At 52.0% G+C, this 18153-nt stretch overlaps 1 protein-coding gene across 2 annotated transcripts in view; it reads left to right on the forward strand.

The window, feature by feature from the left end:
* The window catches only part of DGAT2 (diacylglycerol O-acyltransferase 2), a 32954-nt gene extending 16392 nt beyond the window's left edge, over positions 1-16562 (forward strand). For both annotated transcript variants that reach the window (XM_025356192.1, XM_025356193.1), the window contains 6 exons: positions 4828-4935; positions 5304-5374; positions 11370-11574; positions 12200-12374; positions 13260-13462; positions 15378-16562. In XM_025356192.1, coding sequence (XP_025211977.1) covers positions 4828-4935; positions 5304-5374; positions 11370-11574; positions 12200-12374; positions 13260-13462; positions 15378-15532 — 917 coding nt within the window. In that variant the 3' untranslated portion in view covers positions 15533-16562. The remainder of the gene's footprint in view (positions 1-4827; positions 4936-5303; positions 5375-11369; positions 11575-12199; positions 12375-13259; positions 13463-15377) is intronic.
* Positions 16563-18153: the final 1591 nt, after the last annotated feature.

The following is an 18153-nucleotide window of genomic DNA, read 5'->3' on the forward strand; positions in this document are numbered from 1 at the left end:
GAGGATTGAAGATAAGAAATGAGAGCACCTGGCGCAGGGCCTGGTCATGATGGGCCCCCATTACATGGGAGTCATCAGGAGGTGCCCTCAGACCCCACTCCTAGCCCACACCCATCCTTAGCTGAGCACATTCCCCAGGTGCTTCCTGAGGCCTGCTCCCTGCTGTCTCTCAGCACAGCCCACATCGGTGCTTTGGTTGCTTTTTCTGCAGGTCTGGCTAGATACCCTCACTCCTTAGGTTGCCATGCAGGCCAGAGGCAGGACAATATGATTGTCTGAGGGGAGGGAAGAGGCCTCTTGTTTTTCCCCAGACCCCTGTGCTCTCAGCATAGCAGGTAGCTTCCTCAGCACGTCAAGGCAGATGAACCTGCTCCAGAGCATCACAGAGTGCATTCTAGCACCTGTGAGCCAGTCCCTCTGGGCGACCCACTCTTCGGGACTGTATAGGCTGGTAGGGGATCATCAGGACTTACCATGTCAGTGCTGAGCAGCTGTCCTTCAGACAGATGCATGGGGTGCTCTGAAACTCAGACCATGTTTGCAGAGCCAAGGGATAGAACTTCACAGGTGAGAAAATGGAAATTTGCAGAGGTTCATCAACTACCTGCTACCGTGAAGCTCATTAAATGGCAGAGTTGGGATTTGAGCAGAAACTCAGTGCATTCCCCAGGAATCCCACATTACTGGAAGCCCAGAATTAGTGAACTGGGGCTGAAACAGCCAGTCTTCACCTTTAGGCCCAAGAACAGGCTTTGAGGAGGGGATACATGAACCCTTAAAATTATATGCAAGATTATATATGACAGTATGTGCACATTTTTCTAGGGAGAAGGGCCATACTGTCCTCAAAGTCTTACAGGGACATGCAGCCTCGAGAAGCCAAACACTGGTTGGAAGAACTGAGCAAACTAAACAGGCTCCCTTAGGACTCAGACCCTAACATGGCTTGCATTTGGCCACTTACTAGAATCCCAGAGTAGCGAGCACAGTGTGACCCCTTCTTACTCAAAAAGGAAGTGGAGGCCTGCTTGGGGTCACATGAGAAGAAAGTACTGGGACCAGGACAAGAACCCAGGGACTCCAGCCTCCCAGACCCCCTGCCTAGTCTGCTAGACCAGCTCCCTTTGTTCCCTGTTGCACCCAAAAGCCACCACTATCCCTGTCTTAGTGGGTCTGGGCCTGGCTGGTAGGGAGCTGAGCAGCTTGTAGAACACCAGCTCACGCAGCTGGTGATGGGGACTGGCCCTAGGCTGTAGGTTAATAATTGATCAGACCCAACCACAGCCCAGAAACCGGCCCAGCATCTTCTCAACACCCTTGCCTGGCCTCGCCTCGCATAGGTGGGAGCCTGGCCTGGTTGGACAGGCAGATCTCCTGAGCTACTGCTAATTACCGGCCTCAGCAGCCCCAGCCACTCCCTCCCTCTGCCTCTCAAACCTGCTGGCAGAAGCTCACCTGGCAAGCAAAGACCGTGGTAGCCCTGTTGGTCTCTCCCTGGACCAGAGATTTTTCACCACTTTGTGCCATGGAACCCTCTGGCATTCTGATGAGGCCTATGACCTTTCTCAGTGTTTTAGAGTATTTAATACAAGGTGCATTGGATTTCAAAGGAAACTACTGATAATAAAATATAAATATCTACACATTAAAAAAGTTGATTAGACATGTAGTAACAGGTGCCTTTTTATTACTGTAAATAAAACGATCTAGTAGCAAGTGTAAAACTGCTACAAAGTTATGTGAAAATACCTTTATTATTTATTTGTGTCATAAATACTGCTGATAATTCTGTGATTTATTACATTGGTAAGTGAAGGAAATGCCAAATTTCTATAAGAGATAAGTGAAAATTTAGATGTCATTTGTTTCCCCATTCAAGTCCATGGATATTGTGTGTCAGGCTAAGTAAGTTCAAACATCATGTTTAATTTTCCCAATACCCTGTAAGGAAATTAAGACTTAGGAATGGGGCTTGGCCAGCAAGTGGCAGGACTAAGGCTCTAGGCCTGTTTGGTCCCAGAGTCCATGCTCTTCACCAGGACACACTGCTGCCTTCCCTGCCATTGATCATCCACAGACTGCCCTGCACCACAGGCCGCGGGGCTCCAGAATTTTGTATCACAAGTGTCTTTGCAGGCACCATGATGTGCAGGAAGTGGGTCATGTGTGAAAGCGGTCCTGAGCCTTCCATGTGTGGGGCAAGCAGGGCCTTCTAAGCTTCTCATGAGCTCAGCAACAGTAGTTTTTACTGCAGCCCCATGACCTAAGAGCATGGAACCAGAGCCTGTTGTTCAGAGGACAAGGATTAGGCTCTGAGAAAGGAAGGTCATTTGGTGGATTTAGTTCATCCTTTTGCTCTTCCTGTGTTTGGTTTCTGGGGCTGGAGAGATTAATCTCACCTGGTTTCTGCTCTCAAGGAGCTCAGGGGCTAAAGAGCTGTCTGCTAGAGGGAGTCTAATGAGGGAGGCAGATGACGAAAGGGATGGTAAGTGGTTTGAGAGAGAGTTGTGCACACATAGGGGAGGGGAGGAAGCCCCCAGCTGAGAAAGGCCAGGCTAGAATTCAGTCTCTGGATACCCCATCAGGCCTCTTCTTCTCCATCCAGGCTGCCTCAGCAGCAGAGTAAGGACAAGTTGGTAGGGATACCCACCTTCCCAGAGAGACCAGCCCTCTAAGCAGTGGGGCCTGGAGCTCAGCCCACTCTGGTCCCATTACCCCTCAAGAGAGTTAGAGGTTTCTGGAAGCTAGGTTTCCAGGGTGCTCAGACCATAGCCTAAACCTCATGGTTCCTGTCTGGCCCACCTGGAGCATCCACCTAGAGGATACCACTAGAGGAGCCTGGATGCCTATGGAGTCTGGGGGGCCTAGAGTCATCCCTTTTCAGGCCTAAGAAAGGGAATCAGGCAGACTGCTGAACAGTAAGTATGACTTTGTAGGCAGCTTTTAGACATAGCTATTCACCAAGCTACCATAAGCTTTTCACAGTTTGCTTTTAACAGGCTCTTGTAGGCTGCACATGCTTCCCTAGAAACTTGTCTTCCCTTCTGCGATGTCATACTCCTAAGCTGGTCCTGACAAATTGGACATCTCGTCACTCTGTGTTCACTGCCCCTCCCAACAAGAGAGTTGTACCCTGTTTTTAGCTACCCTGGGGAGAGGCTGGCTCAGGAGTCTAGAACAGGGCTAGACTGGGGGGCAACAAGGGGCTACCATTTCCCTCCCCATAGGCTCATGGAGAGTCTACATCCAGCCTTATCTTCTCCCATGGGAAACCAGAGGAGGCTCAGCATGGTGAGAAGAGAGCATGACATCCAGAGCCAGGCAGCCCACAGCACCTGGGACCACCAGGGGATGGGCACACACAGCAAGGGTTGGCCTCCCTTCTTGGGCAGTGGAAAAAGTCCTAGAAGGAGGCCATGCTTCTCCCACCAAACATGAGTACCTGCTGCCCTTGCCCTTGTGCCGAATACCAGGCACCAAAGAAGATGCCTCCCCTCCCAGTGTGGGGAATTTACAGGCAAGAGATGATATGTAGATAGTATGATATTGGGGAATACTTCTTGAAGAGCTGAGGTCTGAGATAGGCCTTAAAGGTTGGGTGAAAAATGGAAAGAGAGAAGCCCTGCTGAGGGCAGCTAGTGGCAAGCCATGAAATAAAGCAGGCATGGCACAAGCTCTCCTTTCTTTCTGTGCCAGGCTAGGTTAGTCTCTTTTATGGCCTACAGGCCCAGAATATGGTGACCAATGGAAGCCAGCCCCCAGGCAAGTCTTCCAAGTGTGCTGTTAGGGTTTTTTTTTATACTTTTGAGACAGGGATTCCCTCTGTCGCCCAGGTTGCAGTGTAGTGACACGATCATGGCTCACCGCAGCTTCAAACTCCTGGCTTAAGGAGTCTTCCCATCTCAGCCTCCAGAGTAGCTGGGACTACAGGCACATGCCACCTTGCCCAGCTAATTTTTAAAATTTTTTTGTAGATAAGGGGTCTCGCTGTGTTGCCCAGGCTGGTCTTGAACTTCTGAGCTCAAGCAGTCCACCACCTCAGCCTCCCAAAGTGCTGGGATTACAGGTGTGAGTCACTATGCCTGGCTGCTGAGGTTTTTGAAGACGGGGAGGCTGATGGGCTCTGCGCTTTGACCTGGGACTTCCTGGACTGCCATTATGTTGGAAGGGAGCCAGCCCTCCTCCTGGGCAAGCATCTCCTCTCTGGTCCCTCCAGTGATGGTCTGGGACTCTGGTGAATTTCTAAAGCCTAATGCAGAGAATGGACTGTAGAGTCAGACCTGTGTTTGAATCCTGGCTCTGCCACTGTCCTGCTGGGTGACCTTGGGCAAGTTATCTCCCCCTTGAACCTCAGTGTTTTTATCTCTAAAATGGGGCAAAGTCACCCTGCCTCACACTTGAGACAGTGGCTCAGCCCAAGTCTTGAGATGCAGAGGCACTGGGTATGTGTTCCCTCCCCTCATCCACAGTGTCTGGGCTGGGTGCTGGCATGGGGGCACACACAAGGAGGGGACAGTAAGAACAGCTTCACAAGAAGCTGAAGCCTATCTCCTTTGGTGTTCCTGCACAGATAACATGGAGCCCATGGGCCCCTCAATGCCCGGACAGTCCATCAGAATCTGGGAGATGAGGCTCGTCTTGTCCCAGGAATCTGCTCCTCCCTGGGCTGAGCATTCCTGTAGCTATTTCTCAGGGTTTGTGGGCCCTATGCCCATGGCCCTGGGTGTGCCTAGCTTAGTGCCACAGTAAACACTCATTCCATCCACCATGGCCCTGAGGGGAGATGAAGCCCAGTAGGACATGACCTGTGACCATTTGCCCCTGCAGGAGTGGCCTGCAGTGCCATCCTCATGTACATATTCTGCACCGATTGCTGGCTCATCGCTGTGCTCTACTTCACTTGGCTGGTGTTTGACTGGAACACACCCAAGAAGGGTAAGTGCAAGGCCTCCCTTGCCCCACCCCTCATTCTAGGTATGTTCTCCCCCCTGCACAAGCTGAAGGGCCTCATCGTGAGTGCTGTCTCTTTTAACACCCACTTTGTGAAAAGCACTGGACTAGTCCTTTGAGGGGAGGTTAAAAGCCCCTCAAAGGGCACTGTTCTGGTCCTCACAAGAGTTCACACTCAGTCGAGGGTTTGCATAACATGAGGGAATGAATGTGGAAAGGGGCCCGATAGGAAGGGGGCAAAGATGCTCCATGGGGTGATGGTCACCCGCTTGGATTTCACACCAGCCCTGTCCTGTCTGCCTTGCCCGAATGTACCCCCACCCCCACTAACTCTGTATTTTATTCCCTGGAAGGTGGCAGGAGGTCACAGTGGGTCCGAAACTGGGCTGTGTGGCGCTACTTTCGAGACTACTTTCCCATCCAGGTAAAGTGCTGTGAGTGTTGTCTTGGGAGGGTGGGAATGGGTGGGAAATCTGAACTCGGGCCTTAACCCACCCACAGGGAAGCAAGTTTAGACCAAGTTGGTCTCTGGGTTTCCTTCCTACTGTGTCTAGCTGTGCTGGGGACCTCACTGCTCTTCTGAGTATCCATCGTCTTTGGGCCAGCCCTGAGGTCCTGACAGGGAAATGTGGCTCAGTTTGGCTTTCATTCTCAGCTCTGTCTGGTCCCTGCCTGGTCTGGGCTGGTGAGGCACAGTCATCTGGCCCTGATGCATGTGGGTGATTGGGCGATGCTGGTGAATTGAGGATAACTCTGGCAGGATCCTGAAGGTTTTCCCCACAGGGGAAAGACCTGTCTGGCTAGCTCACTCAACACCCCAGCCCCAGCACACCCTAGTTGCTGAGTCCCCCCGAGAAGGTAGGGGTGCTGAAGAGTGGAGGCAGCGTGTGAATGTGAAAGTGTTCTGTGCGGGGTGCAGGGTGGTGTATATTCGCTGTTGTGAGTCAGTGACTGAGATCCTGGTGTGCTGCCTGGGGGCAGTGGCTGGGTAACCCTGCATCCTTCACTGCATTCAGTATTTTGAGGGTGGCAGGGCCAGCTCCTTCTGCTCATCCTTAGCCTAAGCCCAGTCTTCCCGGGACCTTACTGTTCCTCAGGGTCAGAGTTCCTTCTCCTTTTCCTGACCCCATCTCTCTGACTGCAGAAAATTTGAAGCTGCTTTTGTTGGGAGAAAGTTGGATCATAGGACCCAACCCTCTCATTTTGGAGGTAAAGAAACTGAGCAGGTAAAGATGGGCAGGACTTGTCCAGGCTGCATAGTCTAGTATGATGGCAACATTGCAACCACCATCCAGGCTTATTGAATTCGGGACCCAGGTTCTTTTCCACTGATTTCCTACTGCCTGTTTCTCTGGAGAGATTCAATTCCTGGATTTCCCCATTGGACTGATTCCAGCTTCCTGGGTCTCCCTCTCCCCCTTTGCTGCTGGAGATCTCGGTTTAAGTTCCTGCCCTGTCACTCCATTCATTGACCTGCCACCATTGCTCCCTGTCCAGTGCAGGGCTCTGCTGGGCATGGGGACACAAGTCAGCCCTGCCCTTGGGGTGGGCTGACTGTCTAATGCATCCTGATAGACTTTGTCACTTTCTGCCATGGGGCCATGGGCAGACTTTCTCAAGCCTGCTGAGCCTCATCTGCAAAATGGAGCTGTATGATGAAAAGTGAAAAAAAGCTGTATGATGAAAAAAATGAAAAGTGATCAGTTCTGGTTGGGTGTGAGTGATGATAGACTGTTCTCTCTGCTTTCTCTCTCACCTCAGGGGCCAGGCTCCAGTGTTCTCTGTTGCCACTGTGGCCTGGTCCTCTGGAAGCCTCCAGGAGGCCAGTAGCCCCATCCACTTGGAACAGGATGACCTGATGACCGTTGGTCAGACCTTGGACAGGCAGGTGTCCTTTGCTATCTCCACCCTTCCAAAAGAACCAAAACAAACCCCTGTGTCCTTCTCACATCTCTGTTCCAAGAAGTCAACTGGGAGTTGGAGCCATAGGGCACATGCAACCTGGCCCTGTGAGGGCTCCCTGGGGCACTAGGACAAAACCCAAACTGGGCCTGAGGCAGGCTGGGGTGTTGAGCCTCAACCTGGGGCTTAGGCTGGGCCCTGCCTCTGTCCCTCAGGGCCTTAGTCTCCCCTTCTGTGCAGTCAGGATTTAGCCATAGTGATCTGACATCATGCCTGACACTCTGTAGGGGTGTGTGTGACCCTCCTGTCCCACCCCCTTTTCCTGGCCTCTTGCCAGTAATCATGTAATGAAGATCTGCCATTGTACCCACCCACCCACCTACTCCCTTCCTGGTGGGACTCTGGTCTTTGCCAGCAGAACAGCTCATCTGGCCCAGAATGTATCCCTTCTGTTGGCACAGATGGGGTTCATGTGTTAGCAACAGCCACCGAGACCACCAGCCACCTGGAAGAGGAGCAGACAGTGCCCCAGGTCACCTCTCCCCAAGGTGTAGGCAGAATGCTTGGAGAGGAGACTAGGAAAGACTCTCTCTAAGCTTAGAATCACCTGTCCGTCTGCCTCATTTCACTGATAGGCTTACTGAGGCACAGAGATGAGGGACTATCCCAACGTCACAAAGCTTAAATAGTAGCAGGACTAGTGTAGGAACCAGGGCTGTCTGCTTTGAGGCCCATGGTCTTACTCCTGTGTTACTTTCACCATCACTGTGCTGTGCTGTGTAAACTTAAGCAAGCCTTTGCTCTTCTGTGGGTCTGAATTTTTTCCTCTATGCACTGCTGTGGTGGGACAAGCCTATCTGAGCACCTTTCCTCTTGTGGGAGGCAGGATATAAAGAGTGACTTGATAGGAATGTTTCCCAGACTGACATTAGCCAGCAGGCTTGGCCTGGGCATCGTGTTGGGCTAGGACTTTGCCACTGGAAACAGGCAGCAAGAGGACACAAGAGCAGGCGTGTCAATAGAGCCTTCATTGGCGGTATCCTTCCCCTCCCTCCAGAACAGACATTCTCTTCAGCCCTGCGGGAGGGGAGTGTGACATGAAAATAGATCAGAGCTGGTCAGATGCCTACATTCTTTTGGGTCCTACAGCAAGGGCATTGACTTGCACTGTGTCCCAAAGCACCTCATTCAAACAAATGTCCCATCAGAGCCTTGAGGAGGGAGGAGATGATTTAAAGAGCCACCTGGGGCCCACTGGGTGACACGTCTTCATCCAGCAGCTCAGGGAAAAGTGCAGTGACTGGCCTGCTGCAGACATGCAGGATAATTTGCTGTGACCTCCACAGGGGAAGTGCAGTTCCCTTCTCTAGGCCTCAGCTTCCCTCCTGTCATCCAAGGAATGGCTTAGACCTTTCAGAGCTCTGCCAGCCCATGCTGTGTTGTGTGTTCCTGGTTATCCAGGCCCAATGGGAAGGTGGGGGTAGCCATAGGAAGGGGACAAAAAGATGCTGCGTGCCGTGATGGTCACCTGCTGGGGTAACTATCCCAGGCCTGGCCATCAGCTCAGGAGCAAGTTTCCAAGTTTCCCACCCGGTATTGGCTGCCCCAGCTCTTCCCTCAATGCCTGCCTGCCTTTTTCATCAAAACTAGCACAAGGAGCCTTTTTTTTTTTTTTTTTTTTTTTGAGACGGAGTCTTGCTCTGTCGCCCAGGCTGGAGTGCAGTGGCCGAATCTCAGCTCACTGCAAGCTTCGCCTCCCAGGTTTACGCCATTCTCCTGCCTCAGCCTGTCGAGTAGCTGGGACTACATTAGCTGGGACTACAGGCGCCCGCCACCTCGCCCGGCTAGTTTTTTTTGTATTTTTTAGTAGAGACGGGGTTTCACCGTGTTAGCCAGGATGGTCTTGATCTCCTGACCTTGTGATCCGCCCGTCTCGGCCTCCCAAAGTGCTGGGATTACAGGCTTGAGCCACCGCGCCCAGCCCACAAGGAGCTTTTTAACTCCAGCTTCACTGAGAGCTAATTTGGTAGGCAGACCTGCTTGTTAGGAGGCAAAACATTGGAACAGCAATCCTACAGAGCTCACATAAACGAGATTTTGAGATCTGCTCACTGTCCCAAGCCCCATTAGCCATGGATTAGACTGCTGCTGTTTCCCATTTATTTGGGGAGTAGCTGAGAGTTGGTTGGGTTTTGGAGCAACTTTAATCTGTTTGCCAAGGGCAAAACGGGAGAAAGAGCATCAGTGCCCCAAGCAGTGGGGATGAGAGTGAGGGAGTCTTGCTCACATTTGCATAGACTGGCAGCGTCAGAGCTGAGAATGGTGCCAGCCACCCTTTTCCATCCTCTCTGTCACCTAAAGATTGGGATTTCAATTTTCCAAGGTCAGCCACCAGCATCCTCTCCCCCAGAGCTGTACACAAGGTCCTTCAACTCTGCCAGGAGGCTCCCAAATCTAGAGTCACAGAAAACCTGGGCTCTTAATGTTCTGCTGGTGGCCGGTGACTCTGCTTCCAGGTGGCACCAGTTCAGGGAAGGGGCACTTTGCAGCACTCAGGTGGGAGTGTCATTGATATCACTTCTCTTGAGGCAGGGCAGCCAAAAAGACCAACGTGTTCATTCCCTGTTATCCAGGAATTGTATTTCTAGAAGTTTGTTTCACAAAAACAATCAGATATGTGGACAAAGATAAGGTATTTATTGAAGCATTACTTCTAAGAGGGAAATTTTGGAAGTTTTAAAAATGTCCATCAAACAGGGTTTGAGTCGGTGCTGTTACATGTAGGAGAGCTGTGCTGTAGAATACGAATGCAGCCACGAGAAGACATGGAACTGAGGGATTTTGATAAGGACAGATAGCTGTATGTTTGGTAGAAAATGATATAAAAATGATATCAACCCATATAACCTCAATTTTGTGGATTTTGAAAAAGAGCATGTATATTTTTGAGTAGAAAAAGGACTCAGTGAGTCAGATTGTTTCATCTGGATGGAAATATGAATTTTTTTAAATTTTCTTTTTGCTTTCCTATATTTGTAAAATTCTTTAGGAGTTTCTTTCTTTTCTTTCCCTCCGCTTTCTTTTCCTCTCCTTTATTTCCCTGTCCTTTCCTTTCCTTTCCTTTCCTTTCTTTTCCTTTCCTTTCCTCCCCTTTTCCTTTCCTTTCCTTTCCTTTCCTTTCCTTTCCTTTCCTTTCCTTTCCTTTCCTTTCCTTTCCTCCTTCCTTTCTTCCTTTCCTTCTTTCCTTTCTTCTTACTCTGTCACTCAGGCTTGACTGCAGTGGCTCAATCTTGGTTTACTACAGCCTCTGCCTCCTGGGCTCAAGCCATCTTTCCACCTCAGCCTCCTGAGTAGCTGGGACCACAGGTGTGTGCCACTATGCCCAGTTAATTTCTGTATTTTTGTAGAGATGAGGGTTTCACCATGTTGCCCAGGCTGGTCTCAAACTCCTGAGCTGAAGCAGTCCTCCCACCTTGGCCTCCCAAAGTGTTGGGATAATAGGCATGAGCCACCATGCGTGGCCCTATTATTTTTCTAATCAGAATGAAAGTAATGTTTTTATGAGCAGAATACCCTTACTCATTGTCTCTCTCAGCCTCCTCCACCCCCATCATGTTCCTTGTAACGCAGGGTAGGTGTCGCAGGCTCTGCCTCTCATGGCTTAGGGTTTAGGGACACTGCATCACCCACCCCTCCAAGCACCAGCCCCAGGGCAGCGGGTGGGCCCTGAGGAAGCCAGTCATCGTTTGGAGCAGCCCAGTGTCCTTAGTACCACAGGTCAGGTTCTCAGCTGCTACAGCCTTACAACTGACCTCTACCCTAGGCTGGCTGGCACAGGGCTGTCGCTTGTCCTTCCTGCCTCAGAACCTGAGCTGAGCCCAGCTGACTGTGGGAAAGTTTCCATTTGAGCCAGCCAGTGTCCCTTTTCCAGGCCAGGAGAGTAGGAGGTGGGCTGCCTGTCTCATTCTGTGAACTGTGGAGGAGCCCACAGAGCACAGGGCCAAGTAAACCTTACCTCCAGGGAGCTCATAGTTTGGAGAGACTGACAGTGGGGGCAGAGCTTGCAGCCAAGGCCCTGGTTGCCAAACTCAGGAACTTGGACCTTACTCATATGAAGCCAGACACCCTCTCCAGTCTGAGAGTGACAAGGGTTGGATTTGAGTTTTAGAATAATCACTTTGGCTGTGGCGAAGAGGATGGGCCCAGAGGGAGGGAAGGCCGGAGGCTGGCAGAGTGCAAAGAAGAACTGCTGTGTGCTTGGCTGGGGACTGAGAGGAACAAGGGCAAACATTACCCACCCCTTCCCAGAGACCTATAGCGCAAATGGTGACTGCCCAACACCAGCACTGTGGCCCTGGGGATGAGAGTCTGAGGTCAGGTGTGGAGAGTCATTGCAGCAGCCCTCAGGCCCATGGAGGCCCAGGGGAAATGACACATCCAGTCCCTCCCTACCCTCTGAGTATGCCCTGGGATCCCTCTCCCAGCCAGTTTCCTCTGACCCAAGGTCATCCTTGCAGCTGGTGAAGACACACAACCTGCTGACCACCAGGAACTATATCTTTGGATACCACCCCCATGGCATCATGGGCCTGGGTGCCTTCTGCAACTTCAGCACAGAGGCCACAGAAGTGAGCAAGAAGTTCCCAGGCATACGGCCTTACCTGGCTACACTGGCGGGCAACTTCCGATTGCCTGTGTTGAGGGAGTACCTGATGTCTGGAGGTGAGAATCCACCCCCTGCTTGCTCCTGCTGGGCACTGTTGTCAAGGCCTGAGCCTCTCCATCGAGCAGGGTGACACAGGGAGCCAACACACCACTCCTTGGTGCTGGGCCTGCATTGGGAGATGCGACCTGCTGCAGACCTAGTGGGTCAGGGCTGAGGAGGAGAGCTGTCCATATGGTCTTCAGAATTCAACTCGGATAACAACTTCCCTAGGAAGCCTTCTTTGACCCCCTTTTCCAGGGATCCCCAGCCCTTGTATTGCCCTCTATACAATCTGATTGTTGTCCATGGCACTGTAATTGTCCAGCCACCTGGGACTTCCTACCAGACTGATGCATTGGGATCCCCAACACCTTGCACTGACTTGGCAGGATTAGGGCCCAGGAAATGTTTGCCAAATGCATGAGTTCCCAAAACAACCTTGTATCATTAGCTGCATTTTACAGATGAGGAAACTGAGGCTCAGAAAAATGAATAGCTTACACAGAACCAGACAACTCCAAAGGGACTGGGCTAGGTCTGGGGCCAAGACCAGGGTTCTTTGTGTTTTACACGTGACTGTGTGCTGGGGATGGGGAGTGGATCCATGGGCAACCCTGACTGTGCGTCCTTCCCTCCCCCCAGGTATCTGCCCTGTCAACCGGGACACCATAGACTATTTGCTTTCAAAGAATGGGAGTGGCAATGCTATCATCATCGTGGTGGGGGGTGCGGCTGAGTCTCTGAGCTCCATGCCTGGCAAGAATGCAGTCACCCTGCGGAACCGCAAGGGCTTTGTGAAACTGGCCCTGCGCCATGGGTGAGTACACACACACTCACTCCCTCCAGTGTCCCTCAGCACAGGGCAGCAGACTCCTTGGCCCCTGAAGACAGGACCCAGACCCCAGGAAGGCATGGAAGGGAGTCAGTCATTCTGTTGGGGAGGGGATGATGTTGGAGCCCAGACTGCACAGTGTGGGCCAAGTTTGCCCATGTGTGTCTGGGTGGGCACAGATGCAACTTGTTGCCTGGGGGCCCTTGCAGGTGGGCCAAGAGTCCAGGCTTATATGCCGGACTGGACCACCTAGGGCCAGAATACATCATTTTGCTGGGAGACCAGGAGGTCAGGAAGGAGGGTGGCATGGAATGTGACTGGGGGACAGCAGCTCTTTTCTCTGTCCCCTGGGGACCTTACCTCAGGCTTTGGAAGAAGAGGCTGCCCTTCAGGCTCAGCCCTGGGCCAGCCCCTGGGGACCCATTCAAATTGGACCCAGTCCCTGCCTTCAGGGAGCACCAAGGGTAGGGAAGGGTGGAGGGACAGACAGTGACAACACAGTGTGCTCAGACTGTGACACAATGGTGAGTCCAGGGCTGAGAGAGACCTGGGTTGGCTGGGGGACAGGGAGAACTTCCTGGCAGAGGCAGGCCCTGCAGGAAGAGGTGGAAAACAGGCATTCCAGAGCAGGATGCTCAGCCTTCCCTTTGCCTGGGGGACCCAGAGCTCTGTATGCTCCCCAGTCACTAGCAGTGGGGCAGAAGGCCCATCAGAACCTGGTAGAGAGGGGTCATGTGAACTTGGGACACCCCAGGTGATTCTGGTATACCCAGTTGGAGGGGGACACTTGGCCAGTGTCCAGGGCCTCTAGGCTGACAGAAACTGAAGCCAGTAATTAGGGTATGACAGACCCTGGCCTCTCCCTTCCAGAGCCGACCTGGTTCCCATGTACTCCTTTGGAGAGAATGAAGTGTACAAGCAGGTGATCTTCGAGGAGGGCTCCTGGGGCCGATGGGTCCAGAAGAAGTTCCAGAAATACATTGGTTTCGCCCCGTGCATCTTCCATGGCCGAGGCCTCTTCTCCTCCGACACCTGGGGGCTGGTGCCCTACTCCAAGCCCATCACCACTGTTGGTAAGCCCCTAGCCTGCTGACCAAGGGCTGTCCTGAACACAGGGTGCCACACAGCTAGTCAGCAGTAGAGAAGGGATTCCAGTGCAGGCCACCTGGCTCTGATGGCCATGCCCTTAGCCATGAGGACTTTGAAGTGTTGGGTGCTGATGGGCTTGGTCAGAGAGGGTAGTAGTAGGGGTCGGGGATTGAGCCTATGTGATGAACCAAGCTCTGTGATGGGTGAGGAAAGAAAATCTGCAGTCTCTGGGTTTGCAGCACCTACTAGTCTATCAGGGAAGACTATTACAGCAAGGACTGGTGGGGGAATGTGATGAGGATGGGCAGGTGCTCTAGGGAGTCCTAGCGGACCCCAGGGAGGAGGTAACTCTTGCACTGCTAACTGATAGGAATTATCTAGCAAAATAGAGGAAGAAGAGAATTTTTATCAGAAACAATAGCCTAAGTGAAGTTCAGAAACAAGATTGTGTAGTTTTTTTGAAGAACAGAAAGAAAAACCTTAATATGACTGCAGCATAGACCTGTCAGAAGAGTGGAAAACAGTGATTGCACTTGGCCCTCGTCTGTGTTGTTTTGGGTGCATTTGGGATTGTTTAGAGGATTCTAAAGAATTACCTATAGTAGGTGTGTGTGTGCGTGTTAATGGATCCCCCAGGAGCACATGGGCCCTTGGCAGTGGACTTGAGGGGCCAAAGCTCATAAAGATCCTTTGCGCTCCTAGGCCATTTGTCCTGCCTTGTACTTTTAGATAGAGACAAAGCAACAGGGAGGCAGCAGGAACATTTCCATGCACAGGTGTGGCTGGGGAGGGGCTGAGTCCTGTGGGCAATGTGAAGGAATTTGCTCTTCACCTTGAGAATGGAGAGCTACCAGAGAGTGTTTGGGAGGGGAAGTTCAGATTTGCATTTTAAAATGATCCTTGGAGCTGCTGGATGGAAGATGGGTTAGAAAAATGGAAGCCACAAGACCAGCCCAGAGGCTGTTTTGGTAGCCAGTGGCTTGGACCAAGGGAGTAGCAGTGGAGATGGAAGAGATGTGCATGATCTGGGAAAAATTTCAGAAATAGCATTGACAAGACATAGGAATGGATTGGGTATGGAGATGCAGCAGGATAAGAAAATAAAGCAACACACAGATCATAAATGCTGGTCTTCTCCCTCCTCTCCTGCCCTTAACCACACTTTTTGTTTTTTATTTTTTATTTTTGAGACAGGGTTTCATTCTGTCATCCAGGCTGGAGTGCAGTGGCCACGATCTCAGCTCACTGTAACCTCTGTCTCCCAGTCTCAAGCGATCCTCCCACCTCAGCCTCCTGAGTAGCTGGTGCACCACCACGCCCAGCTAAGTTTTTGTATTTTTTTAAGTAGAGACGATTTTCACCATGTTGCCCAGGCTGGTCTTGAACTCATGAGCTCAAGAAATCTGCGGGTCTTTGCCTCCCACAGTGCTGGGATTACAGGTGTGAGCCACCATGCCTGGCCTACACTTTTTAAAGCATGTCACATTCCTCGCAGAATCCTCAGAAAAGCCCTGTGAGGAAGAATCCCCATGTAACAGAGGAGGAAACTGAGACTCAGAGAGGCAGGAATGGCTTGCCCAGAGCAGAGCAAAAGCAAAGATGTTTACTTGATCCCCTGACTGTCATAGACCCTCCTAGCAGAATGCAGTGGGTTCAACCAGTCTTGATCCCATCTGCAGCTTAGCACCTGTGTGGCCTCGGGTGGGTCCCTTCACATGCCCCTGGGCCTCAGTCTTTTCATCTGTAACAGGGGACAACCAGAGATGCAGCACATAAAGCATTTGGCACAGTTCCTGCCACATGGCAGGCCCACAGCCCAGCATCACTGCCTTTGGCATCATGGTAGATGCCCAGGGGAAGGGTGTTGACTAACCAGAAGCCTCTGTCTTGTCCCTGCAGTGGGAGAGCCCATCACCATCCCCAAGCTGGAGCACCCAACCCAGCAAGATATCGACCTGTACCACACCATGTACATGGAGGCCCTGGTGAAGCTCTTCGACAAGCACAAGACCAAGTTCGGCCTCCTGGAGACTGAGGTCCTGGAGGTGAACTGAGCCAGCCTTCGGGGCCAACTCCCTGGAGGAACCAGCTGCAAATTGCTTTTTTGCTCTGTAAATTTGGAAGCGTCATGGGTGTCTGTGGGTTATTTAAAAGAAATTATAATAATTTTGCTAAACCATTACAATGTTAGGTCTTTTTTAAGAAGGAAAAAGTCAGTAATTCAAGCTCTTTCACTTCCAGTTTGCCCTGTTCTAGGTGGTGGCTAAATCTGGGCCTAATCTGGGTGGCTCAGCTAACCTCTATTCTTCCCTTCCTGAAGTGACAGAGGAAACTCAGTCTTGGCCTGGGGAAGAAGGATCGCCATTAGTGACTTGGGCCAGTTAGATGATTCACTTTTTGCCCCTAGGGATGAGAGGCAAAAGCCACTTCTCATACAAGCCCCTCTATTGCCACTACCCCACACTTGTCTAGTCCTGAAACTGCAGGACCAGTTTCTCTGCCAAGGGGAGGAGTTGGAGAGCACGGTTGACCTGTTGTGTGAGGACAGTAGTAGGCATCTGGAATGCTCCTGTTTGATCTCCCTTCTGTCACCCACTCCTCACCCCCAGTCACTCACATCAGAGCCTGGACTGGCCTCCAGGATGAGGATGGGGGTGGCAATGACACCGTGCAGGGGAAAGGACTGCCCCCCATGCACCATTGCAGAGAGGATGCCGCCACCATGAGCTGGGTGGAGTAACTGGTTTTTCTTGGGTGGCTGATGACATGGATGCAGCACAGACTCAGCCTTGGCCTGGAGCACATACTTGCTGGTGGCCTCAGTTTACCTTCCCCACATCACAGATTCTGGATGTGAGGAAGAGGTCCCTCTTCAGAAGGGGCCTGGTCTTCTGAGCAGCAGATTAGTTCCAAAGCAGGTGGCCCCCGAACCCAAGCCTCACTTTTCTGTGCCTTCCTGAGGGGGTTGGGCCAGGGAGGGAACCCAACCCTCTCCTGTGTATTCTGTTATCTCTTGATGAGATCATAGCACCATGTCAGACTTTTGTATATGCCTAGAAAATAAATGAAAGTGAGAATCCTCTATGAGTTATTGCTGGGGCTGCATCTGCATCTGCTGCTGACACCTGGGGGAGACTGGGGCCCCAGCTGGCTGCCCTCTGAGCCCTCTAGCCCCTTGCACCTTTGGCCGACATGACACTGCTGTGGTGTGTTAGTTACCTATCACTGTGTAACAAACTACTTTAGAGCTCAATGGTTTCCAGCAGCATCTGTTGTCTCCCAGTTCCAAGTCACGATTTGAGGCTTGGCTTGGTCCTCCACTCAGGGTTTCTCACAGGGCTGCAGTCGTCTTGGAGCCAGGCTGAGGAAGGATCCACTCCCAAGCCCATTCCTGCAGTTGTTTGCAGGATTGACTTCCTCACTGGCTGTTGACAGAGGCCACTCTCAGTTCCTTGCCACATGGGCCTTTCCATGGGGTAGCTCATGGCACAACAGCTGACTTAGCAAGATGAGCCAGTGAGTGGAGTGGAGTGAAGTGTGTGAGCAAGACAGAAGTCCCAGGCCCTTATAACCTAACCTGGGAAGTGATATCCTGTCACCTTTGCCATATTCTGTTCATTAAATGAACATTGCTAGATCCAGCTCCCACTGGAGGGGAGGGGATTACACCAGGGAATGGATGCCAGGGGGCAGGGGTCATTGGGAGCCACTTCACATGGTGCCTACCACATGTGGTAAAGGGCTCCTGTCCAGCTGGAGGGCCCTTCAGTGGCTGAGCTGGAAGGCTCCTTATGGGTCACTCAAGCTGTGTTCCCTGCCAAAAAGGCAGAGGCCTGGCCTGCTGTCACCCTAGTGATTTCAAGATGCCACCTCTTTTCTAATTCCTTTCTGTTCAGTGAATACTAAGCACCTGGGAACCCCTCCCAGCCGAGACCAAAGGACCTCGTTCTAACTTCCTTACTGCCAGAACTGTCCTGCCTGTCCTTGCTCTTCATCCCCCTCAGGTCCAACTCCTCTGTGCTGGAAACTGAGAGAGCTACTTGGGAGCAGAGACAAACACTGAGAACAGCTGAGGATACACAGGGTAGTCAGAGCTGTGCCAGAAGTCCCAACCTGCCCGGGGGTGCCTCATGAGGAAAGAACGCCTGAGCTGGGCCTTGAAGGGCGGCTGGGAGTCACCAGGAAAGGAAGGCGGTGAAGGGCAGAGCAGCAGGGGAAGGATAGGGAGGCCTGATTGGAAAAACATTGCTGGTTTGAAAGATGGAGGAGACAGAGACAGCAGTGGGGCTTGGCTTGGAAGGGTGGAGAGCTGGTGTCTCCAGAGTTTCTATGTGGGCAGGAGGGCAGAGCAGTGAGAGGAGTGCTGGGAGGGGACAACAGAGGCTGGCTTCTAGTGCCAGGCAGGCCTCAGACTAGAGAGCTCAGGTCAGAGGACAGCCATTTCCTTTCGGATGGGGAAAAGGCCTTTTTTCTGATGAGGGTCTCAGCATCACCCCAGCCCGAGCCTGAGGCTGACCCAAGGCTGGACTGCAACCTCAGTCTCTGGCTTCAAGTCAAGCCCTGGCCTTAACTGAGGCTACTCCACCAAAGTAGGCTGTTATCCTCAAGCACTGCTTTTGGTGAAGAGTGAGCGCCTGTGCACTGGGGAACTCCGCCATCTGCCTAAGGAGAACAG

Source organism: Theropithecus gelada, chromosome 14, assembly GCF_003255815.1.
Source record: "Theropithecus gelada isolate Dixy chromosome 14, Tgel_1.0, whole genome shotgun sequence".
Lineage (NCBI taxonomy): Eukaryota > Metazoa > Chordata > Mammalia > Primates > Cercopithecidae > Theropithecus > Theropithecus gelada.